Source organism: Chelonia mydas, chromosome 5, assembly GCF_015237465.2.
Source record: "Chelonia mydas isolate rCheMyd1 chromosome 5, rCheMyd1.pri.v2, whole genome shotgun sequence".
NCBI lineage: Eukaryota > Metazoa > Chordata > Testudines > Cheloniidae > Chelonia > Chelonia mydas.
The window spans coordinates 49554577-49576561 of record NC_051245.2 but is presented as its reverse complement, the minus strand read 5'-3'; the positions used below and the strand labels follow the sequence as shown (position 1 = coordinate 49576561).

The following is a 21985-nucleotide window of genomic DNA, read 5'->3' as shown; positions in this document are numbered from 1 at the left end:
TTAATTCCATCTGAAAAATTAATCATGCAAAAATCTTTTTTTAAGCACTGGACTGTACTCCAGTAGTTCTGTAACAATGTTGCATTTGGGCATATGATAATCAGTATAGGGAGAGGTAGATACTTTCAGTCTTCTTTTAAAAGGACTTCTGTCTGTGAAAGTCTTGCACACATGCGCACACACACATATATAAGACTTCCACAGTAATTCATTTATATATTTATGACTAATATACAAAAACCATATTGAATTACCAGAGCTACAGTATTTATACTTAAGGGACTGTCCCCTGAAGCTCATTATCTTCTTTACTGCTGCAACAAATTTATAATGCTGCATTTTTATAACCATCATTTCTGTAGGAATAAACAACATCAAGGGATTCTTTCTCTTCACGATGAAACTGAAAAGAACCTTATTTAAACACATCTTCAATAATAAAGGAAAAAACAGAAAAATACTGTCTGCATTATACATTTACTTTATTGCAATGTGAAACAAATTCAGCTTGTTACTACAAGTAGGAAACAGCCTCTTTTTGGAAAATCAGGACCCAATTGCCAGTTGAAGAAAGCTCTTTTCCAATACTGGACCAGTATTGGATCCCCCTGTAAATTTTTGAATTGCCTTTTCTTGATTGTTCAGTTGAGCGAGCATACCCAGCAGCTCTCCTTTGTGTGCAATGGCCTAGCTACCCACGACTCCAGTTGTGTTCCTGCCTGAACTAGAGGGGAGATACTGGATCTCCTGGCCTATGGGGAGAAGAGGCTGTGCAAGCACAGCTCTGAACCAGCCATAGAAATGTCAGAAGATTGCTCAGGCATGCAAGAAAAGGGTTTTGACAGGGACGAGCAGCAGTGCTGCATGAAAGCCAAGGAATCAGGCATTACAGAAGGCCAGGGAGGCCACATTGATTTGGTGCCAAGCCGCAGACCTGTTGCTTTTGCAAAGAGCTGCATGCCATACTTGGCAGAGACCCGACTACCAGCCTGTACGCCACTGTGGAAACTTCTGAGAAGCCCAAGTCACAGGCCTCTGCTACAAACAGCAAGGAGGAGTATGGGGGACAGGTGACTAGGCTGTGCCACAAGCCAGGACCTCCACTGCAGTAAAGCCAGTCCCTGCAATTGAGCACTGGTGAGCAGGGGAAGGAACCTTGGGTAAGTGTTTAAATTTATTTCCCATTACAGTTATGATTCCCTGAACTTATTAGGACACTACCAACTTTTTTTCATTAATCTACTTGTACTAGAAAAGGTAGTGGTCCAACAGAGAGGTAGAGTTATCGGCTTTTCATTCCCCTCAACAGTTACGGGGGGAGGGGGGTGGAGGATGCGTACAAAACAATTTATGTACCCAGGGATGTCCTTTGAATCCTCCTGAGAGATCTTGATGATCTGCAGTCCTCTCAGGTTTCTACAGATGACAGACTTATTCTTCCTTTGCAGTAGGACACTTTCTCAAGCCATTCAGCAATAACTTCAGCAGGCACCTGTGATCCTGACAGACCAAATGCCAGCTCATGTCAAGGCCCCAGGCCTCACTGAATGCTTACAGATGCATAGCTAGGAACCCGTCTTGCTTATTAGATCTGAAGTTCATAAGAATGTGTTTAGTGTTTTATAAAATTATTGTAGGATGCTGCATGTACTGTTCTCACTCAATACCCTGTTATAAAGTGATAGCAAGCATTTGCATAGTCTGACTATGTAACTTATCAAACAGGGAAAAAGCCTTGTGTAATGCAAATGATGGTCTCTAACAAGAAGATGTTAAATCCTGTTCATTAAACGCAAATGAGCCATTGTGCAAGATCAATTATCAGACTTTAAATGCATTCTTCCCTCCCCACCTTTTCCCCCATGATGAAGGGACCTGTGTGGCAACTGTTGTAGTCAGTTTGATTTCTGTGAGAAGCTATAAGTATGGACACACACAGAAAAATTCTTCATTTCTTGACTGTTTGGATTCTAAAAGTGCAGAATAACCAAACAAGAAGACAAAGATTCCTAGGGTTACTCTGCACAGCCCTAAAAGACTTTTGGGAAGCTGGCAGATTACTACATCTCTGCTATCTTTTGAAATTATAGAATGATTCACTGTACGTATATTTTTATTTGCTTTAACCTCTCAATAACTCTCATTCCTTTTTCTTAGCTAATAAAGCTTCAGTTAGTTTACTACATAATTGGCTACCAGTGTTGTCTTTGGTATGAGAACTAGGATGCAAATCGACCTGGAGTGACTGGTCTCTTGGGACTGGGTGTAACCTGAATACTTTGATTTTTTTTTAATATAAGTGACCATTTATCACTAAGCCCAGCTTCCTGGGTGGCAAGATAGACTGAAGACCCCAAGAGGACCATCTGTGACTCCATGGTAAGACTAGTACAGTGATCCAGGAGTTCTAATTATAGAACATACCTGGTTTTGTTACTGGTGAAATCTAATTATAGAACATACCACCAGTTTGGGGTTTCTGACCTGTTTTTGACAATCTGCTCTGTGGTAGGCACTCATGGTTGTGAGCTACTCTAGACAGTGTGACACCATTGCCTTAAACAGGCTAGTGACATATGGGCCTGGGCAACTTCAGGATGTCAGCAGCAGCTGTGCTTTCTCTGCCTTTGTCACCCCAAGCATGAGATATCAGCTTAAACAACCACTATCACTGGAAAATGTTGCCATTCTTCAGTCCCAGTGCCCTATACTCAGTTTCATGCATCTCAGCAATTCCCTCTCTATTTCCCTCCCCACTGATGGGTCACAGTCACCATGGCTGTCAGCTGTGTCTTGATCAAGCACTCCAAAGCGGAAGGGCCAATAAGCATATCTTGTTTCACACTTTAGGGGATCAAGACAAGGAGGGATTTATGAATCTTAAGTTTTGCTTTCTGTACATACTATGTTGACAATGATGTCTCCGTGTTATCTGTAGCTGCAGCCGGGAGGGGTACACCTTCCATGCCAGCAGAACAACTCACCCACATAAGGAGGAGAAAAAGGAGGATGTGGGATGACATGTTCTTTGCTGCATCAGATCTTGAAAGTCTGGAGGGTGAATATTGGAGACAGCCTGGAAAAGGAAAGAGTGGAGATGAGAGGCCCAGGAGCTCCAACAGGAAAAGGAGAGGGCGATGCACCAGGATACAAAGGAGCTTTTCCATCAACAAATGCAGGTGCTGCAGACTCTTGTGGACCTCTAGATTCAACAATCTTGGGCTCAACTGTCATTGCAATTGGTGGAGAACTTCAGCATAGCATCTCTTTACCCCTTCCTCAGCATTCCACATGGCTGCAGGGCCAGCACACCTACCCCTTCCACTCACACAGTGGGAAAGCATGGACAACCACAGCGTCATATAGACTGACCTGTGAGAGCCATGGTTGAGGTATGCGTAGATACAATGGCCATCAATTTTCCTTTCCCTTCTTTGTTTGTTTGTTTGTTTAGGTTCTAAAAATATAAGTTAAAATGTATTTGTCATGGTGTGCGGAGTGGCTCGCAACTGAGAGTGTCTAACTTAGGGCAGACTGTCAGAAAATGGGGCAGACACTTCAAACTGATGGTGTGTGCTATAATTTAGATTTCACCAGATGTGAACTCCTGGATCACTGTAACAGTCTTACCATGGAGTCAGACAGTCCTGTTAGCTTCTCCAGTCTATCTTTTCACCCAGACAAACTGGCCTTTGTGATAAAAGGTCACTTAAACCAGAAATCATATCACATTACATTTAGGTTGCTCCCAGTCCCAAGAGACCAGTCACTTACCCCAGATCAACTGGTACTCTAGATCTTACACCAAAGACAACATTGGTAGCCAATTATATAGTTAACTAAAAGTTTGTTAGCTAAGAAAAGGAAGTGAGAGTTATTGAGTGGTTAAAGCAGGTAAATTATATGTACAGGTGAGTCACAGTTTGTAATTTCAAATGTGGCAGTGACGTAATAAACTCCCAGTTTCCCTAAAGTCTTTTCAGGGTACCCAGATTGTCTGGGGGTATCTCCGCTTTGCATCTGGTACACTTCCTTGTAAGAGTCCAAACAGTCCAGAGATCCCGGACCTTTTCTTGAATCCATACTTATAGCTTCTTTTCACAGAAAACAAGCTGACAGTGTCACTACCCATGTGGGCTTTTCCTTTGACTCAGTGAGGAATGCTGTTGAGTCTTTGACCTCCAATCATCAAACACAATGACCACTTGCTTTGAAATTAGCTCTTTTCTGTTAGAATTCTTCATTTGCATTCCAGAAGGCTTCTTTCTCATATGATTGGTTATTTAGTTACAGTTACTGTAGACACAGTGTGGATATTTACACATTGTAACAGGATACAAATAAGTGAAAACAATGCATGTAACATCCCATTAGTTTATATTAAGTTTAAACACCAAATACTTCTTATACATCTAACAATCACTTTGATCTATACTAACACACCAACTGAATCTATGTGGGGCTTCGGAATGAGCTGGCACAGGTTTGCCAGCATCACAGTATTTACTATTATGTTCTGCAGAGTGTTCAATGCTATTTTTGTAAATCAATAAAACTTTTATTTTGAAAGTGATTCATCTTTACCAGTTTACAACATATAGTGTACAATGCCTGCTGGCAGTGAAAGTAATGGTCTTGTACACTCCCAACCCAGTGGCAAACAATGTAGTCGTTATAAGTGTACAGCAAACACCTCAACATTACTAGCTGCACTGGCAGTGACAAATGTGCAGCAACCATCACACAATTCCTAACAGGCCCCCCAATTGCAGGGCCAGTGCCCCATACCACATTACTTGTTCAAATGCTTTTTCAAAGCCGCCTTGAGCTGTATAGCTCTACGCTGAGCTCTTCTGATAGCCCTTATGTCTGGCTGTTCAAACTCAGCAGACAGCTGCTCAACCTGTGCCCTCCACCCAGGTGGGACCTTTTCCCCCTTTGCTTCACAGATGTTATGCAGGACACAGCAGGCAGCTATAACCATTGGGATATTTTTTGCACTGAGATCCATTCTGACAAACAAATGACGCCACACCCTTTCAATCTACCAAAAGCTCATTCAGCTATCATTCTGCACCTGCTGAGCCTGTAGTTGAATCTTTCCTTGATGCTGTTGAGTGGCTTCATGAGCCAGGGATGTAAGGAGTAGGCTGGGTCCCCTAGGATTGCTACTGGCATTTCAACATCACCAATGGTATTCCGCGGGTTGGGAAAGAAGGTCCCTTCTTGTAGTTTTCTGAACAGTCCTGCGTTCTTAAAGATGTGAATGTCATGCACCTTCTCTGACTTGCCAACGTTGATGTCAATGAAGCATCCATGATGATCCACCAGTGGTTGCTTAACCATGTAAAAGTAGACCTTTATGTTGATGTACTCTGTGGCAAGATGCTCTGGGGCCAAAAGAGGGATGTGTACTCTGTCTATTGTGCCACTTCAGTTCAGGAAGCCCACAGCTGCGAAACCATCCACTATGTCCTCCATACTGCTGAATCACAGTCCTGCATAGCAGGAGACAAGTAATGGCCCTACATACTTGCATGACTATGGGATTTTTCAACTCCACAATTGCTCACTAGCAATCCAGCATTGCAAGTTTTCATAGTGCAATCACTACTTGCTTCTCAACTTTCAGTGCAGTTTGGTGTCCATGCACTGGATTGCTGGGCAAGCTAGGCACACAGATCCAGCAATATAGATGCATTTGAAAGTTGTGTAGCCACTACTTGTCATCCCAAACCCACATTATGATGCAATCCCACCAATCAGTGCTCATTTCTTAGGTCCAGAAGCGGTGCTTCACTACCTGCAGCTGCTCCGTGACCAACACCAACAACCATGAATTGGTTTGTGCTATGTCCCATGGCAATCACTCCGCCAAGAAATCATCATGTTTCCCTGCACCACTTCTTTTGGCTCTGCAAATACTGGAGGATCATGTTTCCCTGCACCACTTCTTTTGGCTCTGCAAATACTGGAGGATCATGTGTCCTATGCTTGTAAAGCTCATGACAATCATTCAGAACTGTGCAGGCTCCATGCTTCTGTTAGAATTGGCAGAGTCTAGCATGGGATCATGGGAAATTGAAAATAGGCATGAAAATTAGGGACTAGAGAAGGTATTTTGGGATGGAGAACATTGCATTATGGGAAGTTGATCCCTTGCTCCCGGTCACCCCAGCTCGCCAGGTTGCCAGAAGTCCAGTCGGCTCCGTACAACTCCTGGCAGCAACCAGCATGTTCCTGCGGCCCCTAGGTGCAGGGGTGATCAGGGAAGCTCCAAGCAGTGCCCCCACCCACATCATGGGCAATGGGAGCTGTGGGGTGGCACCTGTGAGCACAGGCAGCACACACCACGCAGAGCCCCCTGGCCTCTCTACCTCCGGGCTGGACATAGCAGCCGCTCTGGGGGCATCGCAGAGCCCCGGCAGGCAGGGAGCCTGCCTTAGCCCTGCTGCACCACTGACCAGGAGCTGCCTGAGGTAAGCGCTGCCTGGCTGGAGCCTGAACCCCCTGCCCCAGGTCAGAACCCCCTCCCACACCATAACTCCTTCTCAGACCCTGCACCCCCACCCCAACCCCTACCCCAGGTCTGAACCCCCTCCTGCACCCCAACCCCCTGCCCCAGCCCTGATCCTGCTCCCACATTCCAAACCCCTTGCCCCCAGCCTGGAGTCCCTTCCTGCACCCCAAATCCCTCAGCACCATACCAGCGCCCACACCCCCAGCCAGAGCCCTCACCTCCTCCCATGCCCCAGGCCCGAGCCCCCTCCTGCACTGTGAACCCCTCATTTCTGGCCCCACCCCAGAGCCTAGGGGAACCGCCGAGCCTCCATGCCCCCCTGCGGCACTGTGTGTGGCCTGTGACTGATTTTTTTTTTTTCTGGGGGTCAGTGGCTCCTAATAGAAAAAAGGGTCCCCACCCCGATTTAAAGCTTTCACAGCCCAAATCAATGTTTCTTTCCTTGTCTCTGGGATAATCTTTAGTCCCTGCTGCTCAGTTTTAAAGGCTTTCCCTTAACGAGATATCTGCCTTTACCTTATTATTTTAAGGCTCTGGTCACAGATACATAGGCATTCCGATGCCGAGTGTCACAGTGCCTAACTTCTGGGTGTCTAGGAAAATCACAGCAATTTACAAAACTTGAGTTTGGTGCCAAAGCTCCCTATAAATCAGTGGTTCTCAAACTTTTGTACTGGTGACCTCTTTCACACAGCAAGCTTCTGAGTGCGACCCCCCCCCCTTATAAGTTAAAAGCATTTTTTAATATATTTTACACCATTATAAATGCTGGATTCAAAGCAGGGTTTGGGGTGGAGGCTGAGAGCTCACGAGGCGCCCCCCCCCATGTAATAACCTTTTGACCCCTGAGAGGTCCCAACCCCCAGTTTGAGATCCCCTGCTATAAATGAATGGGGAGAGAAAAGTGTCTTAGACCCCAATTCACAAAAGCCATCAGTTAGGTGTGGAAGATGCCTAAACTAGCAAAGGTGAGAGGTCGATGAGAGGGGTCTGTTCAAAACCTTGTGGTCTTAGCTTCATGTTTTAAGTCTGGCTTCCAATCTGCTGCTGCCTGCAGTGGTAGGTGAGGGGAGTTTAGGCCAGGCTCTCGTCTAACCCCACAAATGGGCAGATTTAAATAGATCATTAGTAACTGGCAGGCCCTGGATTTAGGCTGAGTTTGAGGTTCTAGCACACACAGTGTTTTCAGGAATTGAAATGGGGGGGGGGCGTGTCAGGGCCGCTGAGGGGTAAGAGCGTGAGGGTGAAGGTGGGCTCTATGGCACCATAGTAAAAACTGAAAAATGTTTCATGACCATTTTATTAGATTTTAAAATCATCACACAAATTAAAGTTGGCTACTCAAGCCTTCTATGAAGCATTACATCTACATCCTTCTTGGTTTCTTGTTATAATTTTGCACAACTCTGTTAATGAAGTTCTTGAATGCAATGCATTCATCTTTGGTGGCTTCTCGTATGTCCAGTACTTCCATTCCTTCAATTGATATGCTCATTAGTTCATTCACATGATCAGGCAGAAGGCGACTTCTTTCAAAATACAAAATTCTATTCAATGATGAAAAAGAATGCTCAACTGTGGCTGTTGTGACTGGGAGCAGCAAGAGATGAATTCCTACTTCTTTCAGCCCAGGAAACATAGCATAAAGATTGGGTTGAGCTACTAGTGATGATAAAAAAGAAGCTGAAGTCAAATCTTCTTTAATTCATCGTATGATATTCCACTCTGTGTTCAAATTCTCTATTCTGTCCTGAGCACATGGCAGCTCCATTGCTGGTAGTACCTCACTCCACTCAACTGTCGGTGTTTTACAAGACAGGGATCTGTAAAAGCTACGTAGAGGTTGAGTAGAATCTAGAAGTCGCTGTTGTAGATTTTTAAGAATCAAGTCTGTGTACTTTTTCAGTTGTCTTAACAAACACTTCTTGTCCTCTTCAATTAAGGATTCAATATAAATGCCTCCATTAGTCAACTTCTGGACTGAAGTCTTTGATTCTTCCAGTACTTTTTCAATGGATAGCTCTCTGATTGATCCAAATGTAGCTTCTGCTGCTGGACAAAGATCTACTACTGTTGTAGCAGATGCCTGGATGGCAATTTTTAATGACCCAAATGGTTTCAACAGTAGACTTACAAGAGAGAATGGCAATAGTCTTCTCTGAACATAGTAGCAAAAGTAATCTACCAGCTTCACTACTTAGATCCATCCCATCTTGGTAGATACTTTCCAAAGCCAGTAATAATGGCTGGAGTAATTTTAAGACAGCCAAGGATCGCTCATGAGAAAGCCAGAGGGTTTTCCCAGGTTGGACTAATTTGAACTTCAGTCCCAGTGTATCCTCTCTATTTTCCAAGATATTCAGTCTTTTTGGACTCTTGCTGAAAAAAAGAATATAATGAAGACATTAAATTTATAGCTTTTTAAAATGTCTTTTGAAGAGTCTGCAGCTCGTACTAGCGCTAGTTGGAGTAGATGACCTCTGCAGTGCGTATAGGAGAGACAAGGGTTACACTTTTCTCTGAGCAAAGCTTGTGCTCCACCATGTCTTCCAGAGACATTTGCAGCTCCATCAAATGCACAAGCAGCCATCTATTTGGGGTCCAGTTGATGACAAGCATTTAACTCTAAGATGTGGGTTGTCACAGATGCAGCCAATCTGTCTTCTATAACTTAAACATCTAGAAATGCATCTACTGGCTTATCACTGACATCAAGATAACGTACACAATGACTTAATACTTGATGAACATTTGCACTGGTACATTCATCAGCCATGTATGCACATTTTTTGAATGTGGTGAGAGGGTTTTTCACTTTTTCAACTGTTGAGTCTTTCACTGTTGCACCACGTGCGTCTAGCCAGTCAGTTGAGTTTCTTGCAGAAAGACAGTGAGCATTTGCTGGTCTTGTTCGGAACCAGTGTTCAACTTCAGGATGAACAAGTGACAATGCACTAACATGGGCCTCCAGTTTGTAGTGTGTGGTATCTCTTGCTTAAATAGAAAGTACGATGCCACAGCCATGTTTGTTCGCATGAACTGTGTTGTGTCTCCAGCATTCTTAACAGCCTCATTAACACTCACTGGTGGTGTCCTTGGTCAGTGGAGACTCTGAGTTCAGAGGTGCTTTCACATGAGTTCACCTCCCAGGTGGGGGGCAAGAAGGCACCTTGCGCCTTCCTCCAGCTGCTCACTGTTCACTTTGGCCACTGTTGTTCATTGTGCCATAGTTCACTCCATTGCTCTGTTGCCAATGGCCCTGTGCCATCACCACCTGCTGCCACTGTGACATCTGCGAGTTGGTCTCTTGAGATTCCACCCAGCTCTCAGTGATTTCTGCTGAGCTCTCAGTAGGGAAACCTTGCTGCTGGTGCAGCCTGGGCTGTCTCTTCCACAGAAACACTGTCTCACAGCCAGTCTAAGCACTTAGACCTGATTATCAGTGATTTCAGCTGTAGTGGTCACTTAACAGAACCAAAGACTATCCATGGAGCCTAATCAGCTCTGTCTTTAAACAGGGGAGTGGAGCAGGTCAAATAGTACTTGTGCCTCAGGCAGATTATTAAGCAAAACACCTGTTCTCCTCCTCCCATGCCCTCAATCAGCAGAGGCTAAGTACAGTTCTACCACCCTTTACTCATACACTAAGAACAACATTTCTTTACCCCCCTCACCCCCCGCATTCAAGTGATTTGTAACCCAACCCCAGCCAAAATCTATCAGTTGGGCAACGTAGCTCTGTTTACTGGATACTTATGTAGATTAGGTGTGAATGTAAATACAATCTGGTCCTGAAGCCTTTCCCTCCAGCCCCCAGCTCATCACCAGCTGTCAGGGAGAGCTCATTTAGACTTTGCTTACAAATCATAATTTGAAATTATTAGGTTGGCCCACATCACTGAAATGAATGCACTGACATGGTCATAAAAACGACAGCTGTATAAGGAAGCTAGTCTATGTTCATACTTTTCAGATCTATTATACTTTTTCAGATACAGGTATTTTATCATACACTGTATATGCTTTTAAAGTGTGTATTAATGTTTCAATTTCATTTCACTTTTCCAAACAATCACGGAACTGGCAACGCTGCGTGTAACTAGTTCACAAAACTGGGGGTAGGGGTGCTGGGGAAATTCTCGGGGGAGGGGTAAATACCCCCATGGGGGGGGGTAGGGAAGTCCCTGCCACGGGGGGCTGCGGGGCTGTAGCTCAATGGGCGCAGTGCTGGGGCAGACGGGGCCCGACAGGCGTGTGAGAGGCCGGCGGCCCCCGGGCTCCTGTCTCCCAAGCTCCTGCGGGGCGCGGCCGGGCCCTGGGCGACCGCCCTGCCCCGAGCGATGCCGCAGGCGGCTCAGACCTCAGCAGCAGCAGCAGCCTCCTCAGGCCGCAGCTCGGCCCCGCGCTTTCCATTGGCTGCTGCGGGGGGGAGTGGCGGGGCAGCCGGCTGCAGGCCGGGGAAGCTGCCGCTTCCGCCCCCTTGCCCGGAGCTTCCGCGCCGCGATGCTGTCGGGCCTGAAGTGGCGGCTGGGGCTGCGGCTCTGCCGCCCGGCCGCGACTCTGGCCCGCGCGTACCACGGGGACAGGGTGGCCGCGGTGGGCTCACAGCCTGACGCCGGCTCCCCGCTCTACCAGGTAGGCCGGGCCGGGGCAGCCGCGCCACCAGGCCGGGCTCTGGGGCTTGTCTGGGCCCCGCGCCTGCTCCCATTGAAAACTGCGAAGACTGTCTGGCCCCTGCTACTCGGCTGTGCCCCGGGCTAGCGCTCCCCCTGCGAGGCCGCACACATGGTGTCAGCCCTCGCCCTATGCCGCCTCAGGGAGACCCTGAGCAAGGGGAAACGTGGAGGGAGGAGCGTCTCCCTGCCCTCTCCCCGCAAACCTACACCTCCGGTTATTCTGTATATAATGGGGGGTGGGGGTAGCGCCCGCTAGGTGCCAGGAGCGCCTCAGGCTTTCAGGAGCAGATGGCCACAGCTCCAAGCAGCTTCCAATCTAAGGTCGCACATGAAACGTCCTTTTTTCCATAGCTCCCACTCTTCTGCAAAGGGATCTCTTCGGACAAATGGCCAGATTCCGATCCCTCGGTATAGCTTGAGTAAATGGGCTTTGTTCAGGAGATCCTACATTAATACCTCTGATAGATAGCTTCGCTAATAAAACAGAGGGGGAGAGCTAGTGTGCCTTAGAAGGCGTTGACTGATGTATTCAAAGCTGGAAGCAGTGCTTCGCTTGGAAATTAAATGTGAATTGAGGGAGTGAGCAGTGTTTTTACTAAGTCAGTCAGTATCTGCAGTAAACAAGGAGGAAATACGTAAAAATATCCTTATTTTGGAAAGGTCGGAAGTTTGGGTTGATGCAAATTGGCTAATCTGTGCATCATTTTAAAAGGGCATTGTTAACTTCATCACACTGCAAACAAAACTGTGTACTAGTAAACTTGGATTACTTAAAACTGTACATGTTAGGATTCAATTTACTTTTTACCAATTAAACTATTTGTGTACATGCATTTTCCCCCAGCTTGAACACTGAAAATCAATTACTTGCACTTTTTGATTCATAGTGCTGTAGTATGTGGGTTGCAAACCCTGCAGGGGAATATGCATTTATTTTGAAATCTTTCCATTGGAATAAAAGAAATCCCCAAACAACAAAACAAAAAACTGAACCAGCCAACCAAACAAAAATATGTTATAGAAAGATTTCCATTAATCTTACGTTTTGTTTTGCAAAATGTAAATTTGGGGACAAAACAGCTGACAGTGACACTTTAGTAAGTGTATATATGATAAACCAAACGAGTCAAAAATATTGTAAGTGTTCAATAGTTACTTTTTACTTTAGTCAACTAAATTGGCATTAGCCATCTGCGTGTGCCCGCAGAATTCAAACTAAAAATGAGACCTGACTCAGTATTTTTTTTTTAAACAAACTTTTCACTATTTTTTCAAATGTTCATGTATTTTGGCAGCAGTTTCCTATGGGATGTCAAGACAGGCCAGGTACGTCCAGCTATACTGGACAAGCACATTTACTTGAATACATTTGGTACGTCATTCATGCAGTAAGGTGGCAAACAGTGTTTACATTTTTGTAGAAGTAATTACTTATAGAGCACTGTAAGTGTATGTGGTGTTTTACAAACACAGAAAAGCCAAGGTCCCTGCTATAAGGCACTTACAGTCTGAAACAAGGTATTACATGGGATAACACTGCAAACACAAGAAGGCGTAAGGTGAATGATGAAGGTCACACTTCCCTTAGCTAATATTTGTCTTTATGGCTGTAAATTCAGCAAGACAGTTTACATTTAGAAGGCCAACCTATTTTACAAACCAGAGGGGCAATTTTAAAAAGAGAAAAGGAAAGTTTAAATTCTGGAAAAAGACCCAGAGGACCAGATCCTGTAGCCATTTTGCAAGTGTGGCTTCTAATAGACGTCTCAACCTTGCAGTAATTGCAGGATTAGTTTGTAATTTCTGCCACCTCAGATTTGCATTGCAAGAAGTTGTTATATTAACAACAGATGTGTATAGTACTCATAAAGTAAAGGCAGTTTTCTTCTAGAGAAGAATGCATGGCATCTTGCATGTCCTTTTAGCATTATATAACAAAAGTTCAGAAATATATGATAGAAGTAATAATGCATACTGCTAAAAGCAACCTTTTATTTTTTAAATTTTTATTATTTTGCTCAAAGCGTAAGATAAGATCTAAAAGTATTATTGTTGCTGCTTTGTAGAGTAGAATGATTTACTGTTCTAGTTAGAGAACTAGGATTAAAAATGGAGATATTCAAGTCTCAAATTCACTCAGTAGTTCCATTTTATGATATATTAATCCATGGCCTGAAAAACCCTTCTACCACTGACAAATGGGAGGTATGGGAGGGGTCGCTAAATGATCTGATCGTGTAAAGACTTAAGCATGCCTGTGTCTTTATGTATAAGAGTAGTCCCACTGAATTCAATAATTCATATGCATACAATTATTTACATGCTTAAGCCTTTGTGAGTTCATGGCCTAAATTGTCAGTTTATGCAGCTTTTAAAGGGATGTAGTCAACGCAAAATCTAGTCAATTTAAAAAATGAGTTTAGTTTCAGCTAGTGTATCTGTTTCCAAGTCCCTCTGCCAATATTTGTGGTTTTTCAATCACTTTTTTTTTAAAGGGGGGTTTTCTTTCCCTGATACTGTGTGAAAGAGAGACATGTGGGGCAACTGACTGAATAAGGGAGAAAGCATCCTGGCAAATGACCCACGTAAGAAAACAAAGAATAAAGAAAATATTTTTTCTTAATCACAGTTACAGAGATTTGGGGTGTTGTAACTATCATAGGCTTAAAAATGAAACAGACGTGTGATGGTTATTTTATAACATTTTAAAAATTTGGGGAAGTTTCAGAATACTGGAAGACAGCTAATGTGCCAATATCTAAAAAAAGGTAAATGGGATGATCTGGATAATTGTAGGGCTGTCTGTCTGACTTGATCCCGGACAAGCTAATAGTGGCTGCTGTGGGACTTGGTTAATAAAGAATTAAAGGAGGGTAATATAATAAATGCCAGTCAACACAATGCCAGTCTATTTATGAAAAATAGATCCTGTCAAACTAATTTGATTTTTATTTTTTTTAATGAGATTACAAGTTTGGGCATTTGACTCGTTACTTTGTGATATTTTGATTAAAAAACTAGAACGATATAAAATTCACATAGCACCTGTAACATGGATTAAAAGTTGGCTAACTGATAGGGCTCAAAATGTAATTGTAAATGGGGAATCATCCTCCTCCTTGAATGGCTGTGTTTCTAGTGGGATCCTGCAGGGTTTGGTTCTTGGCTTTATGCTATTTAACATTTTTAGTGATGATCTGGAAGAAAACATAAAGTCATCACTAATAAAGATTGCAGATGACGACAAATTGGGGGAGTGATAAATAATAAAGAGGACAGGTCACTGATTCAGAGTGATCCAGATTGCTTGGTAAACTGGGTGCAAGAAAACAATATGTGTTTTAATATGACTAAATGTATACATCTGGGAACAAAAAAGGTAGGCTGTACTTACAGGCTGGACGACTCTCATATGAGAAGCAGTGGCTTTGAAAAAGATTTGAGGGTCATAGTGGATAATCAGTTGGACATGAGCTCCCAGTGTGCTGTAGCCAAAAGGGGCAATGCAATTCTTGGATGCATAAATAGGAATCCCAAGTAGGAATAGAGAGGTTATTTCATCTCTGTATTTGGCCTTGGTGCAACTGCCACTGAAATATGGTGTCCAGTCCTGGTGTCCACAGTTCAAGAAGGATGTTGATAAATTGGAGAGGGTTCAGAGGAGATCCACAAGAAACTATTAAAGGATTAGAAAGCATGTTTTATAGTAATAGACTCAAGGAGATAAATGTATATAGTTTAACAGAGAAAAAAAAGTTAAAGGGCGTCTTGATTATTGTCTATACGTACCTACATGGGGAACAGTCTAGTAGAGAAAGTTATAACACGATCCATGGCTGGAAGTTGAAACTAGACAAATGCAGACTGGAAATAAAGTGTAAATTTTTTAACAGTCAGAGTAAATAACCCTTGGAGCAATTTACCAAGGATCGTGCTGGATTCTCTGTCACTTACATCAAGATTAGGTGTTTTTCTAAAATAGCGGTTCTCAAACTGTGGGTCAGGACCCCAAAGTGGGTCGCTACTCTGTTTTAATGGGGTCGCCAGGGCTGCCGCTAGACTTGCTGGGACCCGGGGCCAAAGCCCCAGTCCTACCACCTGTGGCCAAACCCCAAGCCCACTGCTGAAGGCCAAAAGCTGAGGGCTTCAGCCTTGGGCGGCGGGGCTCAAGTTACAGGCTCCCCCCCCCGACTCGGGCTTTGGCCCCCAGCTCAGGGCAGCGGGACTTGGGTGGGCTCAGGCTTCGGTTCCCCCTCCTGGGGTCGTGAAGTAATTTTTGTTGTCAGACAGGGGTTGCGATGCAATCAAGTTTGAGAACCCCTGTTCTAAAAGATATGCTTTAGGAATTATTTTGGTGAAGTTCTACGTCGGGGTGGCCAACCTGAGCCTGAGAAGGAGCCAGAATTTACCAATGTACGTTGCCAAAGAGCCACAGTAATACGTCAGCAGCTCCCCATCAGCCCCCCCAGTGCCTCCCGCCCACCAGCAGCCATGCGGATCAGCACCTCCCGCAGTCAGCTGTTTCACGTGCACAGGAGGCTCTGGGAGGGAGAGGAGAGAAGTAAGGGCATGGCAGGCTCGGGGGAAGGGGCAGGGGCCTTGGGGGAAGGGATGGAGTGGGGGCAGGGCCTGGGGTTGAGCAGTGAGCACCACCCGGCACATTGGAAAGTTAGCATCTGTAGCTCCAGCCCTGGAGTCAGTGCTTATGCAAGAAGCCACATATTAACCTCTGAAGAGCCGCATGCGGCTCCGGAGCCACAGGTTGGCCACCCCTGTTCTATGTGCTGTGTTATACTGGAGGTCAGACTAGGTGATCACAGTCGTCCTTTCTGGCCTTAGACTCTGATAAAAGAAAAAGCTAATCAATAAGTCTACAAAGAGAATCTTTTGGATGTGAACTGAATGCAGTTTTGTCTCCTTAGTCTGCTGAGAGCTTTTGCACAACTGCTGCAGCAGAGCAGTGAAATTAACAAGACTGGTCAGTTTTTTGCTTGCTGTTGGGAATCCTGTGACACCAGTAAAACTAGCAATAATCAATTGCAATGTGTACTTACTATTTAGGAAAGTGGTGAACAGTAGAAGTAGGTACTGGAGCTATTTGCAAGGTGAGGGGATTAAAATAAAAATAAAAAAAAAGGCTGAAAGAGGAATGAAGCATAATAGACCATTTCCTCCCCCTCTCCCTCCCCCACCAGGAGCCTGGAAAGTGCAGGGAGGAGTGTAGGGTTGTGGAGATGCCCCGTACTCAAAGCAGCCAGTAGGCTATAGAGTGGTAGTATGTGAAAGAGAGAATCTCTCTTCCAGCAGCTGAGGGTAGAGGCTTCAGTCTTATCAGTTGCTTATTAGCCAAAGGGTGATAAATAAAGATGGCACATATAAGCAGTGTCCCAGGAAAGCACCTTGCTAAGAATATGAACCCTTTTTCAGGAGCTGGTATGGGGCATTGAGAGCTGGATTTTTTAAATCAAAGTGTGTCCTTGGATCTTGCTGATGGGTCTCCACCCACACATCTTTTATATCATCTCTGACTAGTAGGTGACTGGCAAAATTTTAAAGCCCTTTATTAAGACCATATGTTTTCACTTTTCAGTAAAGATATTTTAAAATGGATTTCTCACCTTCCAGTAATAACTTCAGAATGCATGTGATGATCTTTTGCGACAGAATATGACTTAGTATGAAATTAAAATAACTCAAATGAAAATTGTCTTAGTGTTTGTTTGTTTTCTGCATGTGCGCACTTCATCTTTCTTTTCCTCTTCCTCTCCACCACCATTGTGCCCTTTCTGTGACTAAAGGAGTGAGTCAGGGTATTGTGTTGACCTGAGAAAGCCTTATTGTTGTGAGACTCATTAGATATCTGAGGGACAACTTTGATTAACAATTCTACATTTTCAGAATTAAACAGAGTGGTTCTATTGATATTAAAGCAGTGTTCTATATTTTCTAACTGGGTAACAATAAGATAACTCAATATGAATGAGTGCTCAATAGCATTGTCTTCTTTCTTTGTCTACTATACCCTGTATATGTGTGTATATGTAATCTATCTATATTTAAAAAGAGCAACTCTTATTAGAGTCTTTAAAAAGCCATATTGGAATATGGTGGGATAGTATCTTTAATTACTGAGGTATGCTGCTATAGTAATTTTGTGCAGTGACCCTGGCAAACAGGGCAGTAATTATGAGCTCATTAATGGATTACTGACATCCAAAAACATTAGAGCCCGTTTTATTAAAAGAAGGGATGTTGGTGAGGACACCAGGATATTTTTATTCTTTCTTTGATAAGCATCTTGGTGTCTTTAGCCTATACTAGGGTTGTCGATTAATCACAGTTAAGTCAAAAAAATTAATCACGATTAAAAAAATTAATCACAGTTTTATGCCCCTTCGTGCTTCAGCCACCATTTCAGAGGACATGCTTCCATGCTGATGATGCTCATTAAAAAAATAATGCGTTAATTAAATTTGTGACTGAACTCCTTGGGGGAGAATTGTATGTCTCTTGTTCTGTTTTACCTGCATTCTGCCATATATTTCATGTTATAGCAGTCTGGGATGATGACCCAGCACATGTTGTTTATTTTAAGAACACTTTCACTGCAGATTTGACAAAACGCAAAGAAGGTACCAATGTGAGATTTCTAAAGATAGCTACAGCACTTGACCCAAGGTTTAAGAATCTGAAGTGCCTTCCAAAATCTGAGAGGGACAAGGTGTGGAGTATGCTTTCAGAAGTCTTACAATAGCAACACTCTGATGCAGAAACTACAGAACCCAAACTACCAAAAAAGAAAATCAACCTTCTGCTGGTGGCATCTGACTCAGATAATGAAAATGAACATGCGTTGGTGTGCACTGCTTTGGATAATTTTCGAGTATGGATGCATGTTGCCTGGAATGGTGGTTGAAGCATGAAGGGACATATGAATCTTTAGCGCATCTGGCACATAAATATCTTGCGACACGGCTACAACAGTGCCATGAGAACACCTGTTCTCACTTTCAGGAGACATTGTAGACATGAAGTGCGCAGTATTATCTCCTGCAAATGTAAGTAAACTTATTTGTCTGAGCGATTGGCTGAACAAGAAGTAGGACTGAGTGGACTTGCAGGCTCTAAAATTTTACGTTGTTTTATTTTTGAATGCAGTTTTTTTGTACATAATTCTAGATTTATAAGTTCAACTTTCATGACAAAAAGATTGCACTACAGTACTTGTATTAGGTGAATTGGAAAAATACCATTTCTTTTTTGTTTTTTACAGTGCAAATACTTGTAATCAAAAATAAATATAAAGTGAGCACTGTGCACTTTGTATTCTGTGTTGCAGTTGAAATCAATATATTTGAAAATGTAGAAAACATCCAAAAATATTTAAATAAATGACAGATTGTTTAACAGTGCGATTAATCATGATTAATTTTTTTAATTGCTTGACAGCCCTATCTTATACCTAAGTAGTCAGCTGGAATAAGTATAGAGAATCTGAGTTTTAACTTCTCCTCAGGCTGGGACTTGAACCAATGAACTTTTGGCACAAAGTAGGAGTACTAGCATTTGAACTGAGTCCTTCTGATGTATGTTATTATGATTAGTTAAAAACAAAACTTAAAACTTAGGGGAAAAAACCCGAGCACGCTTCCCCCGCCATAGCTTCCTTTTATGGATAAGCTGATTTCTGATGGACTGAAACATAAAACAAGTCTTCTGAGAATCTAACTCCACTAGAGCTCTTGTGAGGCTTGTTTGAAAGCACTTTGAGATGCTTGGATAAAAGATAAGTGAAAATTTTGTTATTAGTGTGAAGAAAATATAAACTTTTTTGAAGAGAAACAAACAGTGTGATATCACCAGTAACTAATACATTTTCCTGTGACATGATTCTCTATTAAAATATAGTGCTATTAGTGTTGGTTAAAGTTTAAATGCTCACCTTTTCCCCCCATCTAGGAAAACTATGAACGAATGAAAGCATTAGTAACTGAACTCCAAGAGCTAGCAGAAAAAATCAGATTAGGTAAGTTCTGTGTATGTGATTTTAGAACATTATTTAAAGTAGCCCTGGATTTATTTTTTACAAAGTTTATCTTAACTGATCTTATTTTTTAATAACTGGACAAATTTATGAGTGTGTTGTGTGATGGGGTTTCTCATGTCAGTAGGGGGCAGGGCTCATTTATGTTCCTAAAGCTCATGCTTCAGGGCTTCACCCAGCCACCTGCAAAGGTCAGGAAAGAATGCCCTCTCCTCCCCCTTCCCCCCTGCCCAAGAAAAAAATTTTCTGCAAGAGTTTTTGGTCTCTTCTTCTGAAGCATCAGAGGTGGCCATGGTAGGAGATGGGATACTGAACAGGGTGTGCCAGTGATCTGAGGTGGCATTCTCTCTCTCTCTCACCTGGCTGATTCTTTCTCACATGCTCAGGGCCTAACTGATCATCATATGTGGCGTCAGGAAGGAATTTTCCCCCAGATTGACAGAGACCTGTGTTTTCATCTTTCTCTCTTGCATGTGGGTGCGGGTAACTTGCCAGGATCCTCTAGGTCAGAGGTGGGCAAACTACGGCCCGCTGGCCACATCCGGACCGTGGGACCCTCCCGCCCGGCTCCTCAGCTCCTGTCCCGGGAGGCTAGCCCCTTACCCCTCTCCCACTATCCCCCTCCCCACAGCCTCAGCTCGCTGCGCCGCCAGTGCAGTGCTCTGGGCGGCGGGGCTGTGAGCTCCTGGGGCAGCGCAGCTGCAGAGCCCGGCCTGACCCGGTGCTCTGTGCTGCACAGTGGCGTGGCTGCCTCCAGCTGGGCAGTGCACCTGTAGTGCCGCCAGCCACCGGTGCTCCAGGCAGTGCGGTAAGGGGGCAGGGAGCGGGGGGTTGAATAGAGGGCAGGGGAGTTCGGGGGGTGGTGGGCGAGGGTTTGGATGGGGTCAGGGCAGTTGGGGTTGAATGAGGTCAGGGGTCTGGGGGGGGCAGTCAGGAAGGAGGTAGGGTTGGATGGGGTGTTGGGGGGCAGGGGTTCCAGGGGCAGTCAGGGAGAAGGGATGGTTGGATGGGGCAGGGGTCCCAGGCAGGCAGTCAGGAAGGCGAGGAGGGGTTGGATTGGGCGGTGGGGGGCAGTCAGGGGTGGGGGTTCCAGGGGCGGTCAGGGGACAGGGAACGGGGGGGTTGGATGGGGGAGGGGCCGTCAGGGGGTGAGAAGTGGGCGGGGGAGATAGGGGGCAGGGGCCATGCCATGCCTGGCTGTTTGGGAAGGCAAAGCCTTCCCTAACCGGCCGTCCATACAATTTCCGAAACCTGATGCAGCCCTCAGGCCAAAAAGTTTGCCCGCCCCGATCTAGGTGTATCTCACTTAATCATTTCCTTGTGATTGCAGATCCTTTGTCATTGGTGCACTTCAGTCCCTCCTGTGGGGACATAAGTCTAGTCACCTATGGGCTGTAATACTTTGGTCTAATTTCAGTTGTTGGGTTTAGTGTGTGGGGGCTGGGTGGTGTTGGTGGCCTGTGATATACAGGAGGTCAGACTAGATGATGTGGTGGTCCTTAAACTCTTTGATTCATTAATAAATTGTACATTAGCCAGGTGTACACTATTTACTCAGGTACAATGTGCTAACTGTATTCCAGTAGGTGTATTGAAATGTAGGGCTATTCCTATTTGAGTCTAGCTCTGCTACCTTCCATTAGTTGAAAACTTTGAGGGGATAACATCAGGTCTAATTTGGTTCAATAAGGTTTTGCAATAATAACAATAAACCTTAACAAAAATCTAACACCAATAACATGTTTCCATGACATTTTAAAAAAATTGCAGTGAAGTTTTTAAATTAATGTACCCTATGTTTGCCATTCAAATAGCACAGCTGTGTGCTGGTGCATAAGGACCTGAAAGTGACTAGAAACAGACTCTAAAGGAGAGTGAAGCTGACTTAAAGAAACTGTATCTTGTATCTGTATCTGTATCTTTCATTGTCTAAGCTGAGAGAAAGGCAAAAAGTAAGCAAACTGAATAAATAGTAGAAAGTTGATTATTAAAATGAAATAATTTTAAATTCCTAACATCTTAGGAACAGCTAAGTATGTTGTTTTAATGAATTTAATGACAGTATTCGTTTAAACAAATAGGATTGTTAATAAGAAACTTTTACTGATACGTTTTTCACTTCACCTGTTTTCCCTTCTTCATTCCAGTCTGTTGCTGTGCTTTTTGCCTTTATAACCAGTCAGCTGGGCAAATACACTAATTGACAACTTGAAAAGAAGTGTATCAGGTCTGGTTTACACCTAAAAATTAGATTGTTCTCTCTGCATTGCTCAGGGCTTTGAAAAATTTTGTGCCCTGTGAGATATTGTTATGTTGACCTAAAACCTGGTGTAGAAGCAGCTAGGTCCATGAAAGAATTTTTCTGTCGATTTAACTACTGCCTCACGGAGACGTGGTTAACTACATAGATGGAAAAAACCTGTCTGTCAATGTAAGAAGCAACTATAGTATAGCACTGCAGCCATAGCTGTGCTGCTGTAGTGTAGATATACCCTCAGTTTGCAGAGATGACTTTTGAGGAATTTAGCCATGCCTTGTATTATAGGAAAACTACAAACACAGGGATTAATCTTCAATGATAGTAAAATCCAAATTGACTAATTCCAACTAAGTGAAGAATATAAAATTTAAAATCAGGGCTGCACAACTAACTGTGGTGGACCTCCAACTGCACAACTAACAGGGCTGGACCTCCAACTTCAACTCTGACCCTTTGTTTGTCTGCATTATGAGAGTTTATTTGTT

General features: G+C 43.9%; 1 protein-coding gene across 2 annotated transcripts in view; it reads left to right on the top strand.

Moving 5' to 3' along the window:
- The first annotated feature begins 10709 nt into the window (after positions 1 to 10709).
- Positions 10710 to 21985, top strand: part of MCCC2 (methylcrotonyl-CoA carboxylase subunit 2) — a 93475-nt gene continuing 82199 nt past the window's right edge. Inside the window, exons 1-2 of one of the 2 annotated variants that reach the window (XM_037903140.2) lie at positions 10710 to 11155; positions 19156 to 19222. In XM_037903140.2, coding sequence (XP_037759068.2) covers positions 10736 to 11155; positions 19156 to 19222 — 487 coding nt within the window. In that variant the 5' untranslated portion in view covers positions 10710 to 10735. Of the gene's footprint in view, positions 11156 to 17807; positions 18255 to 19155; positions 19223 to 21985 lie in introns of those variants that run through there. The other variant, XM_037903141.2, reaches the window with a different exon arrangement.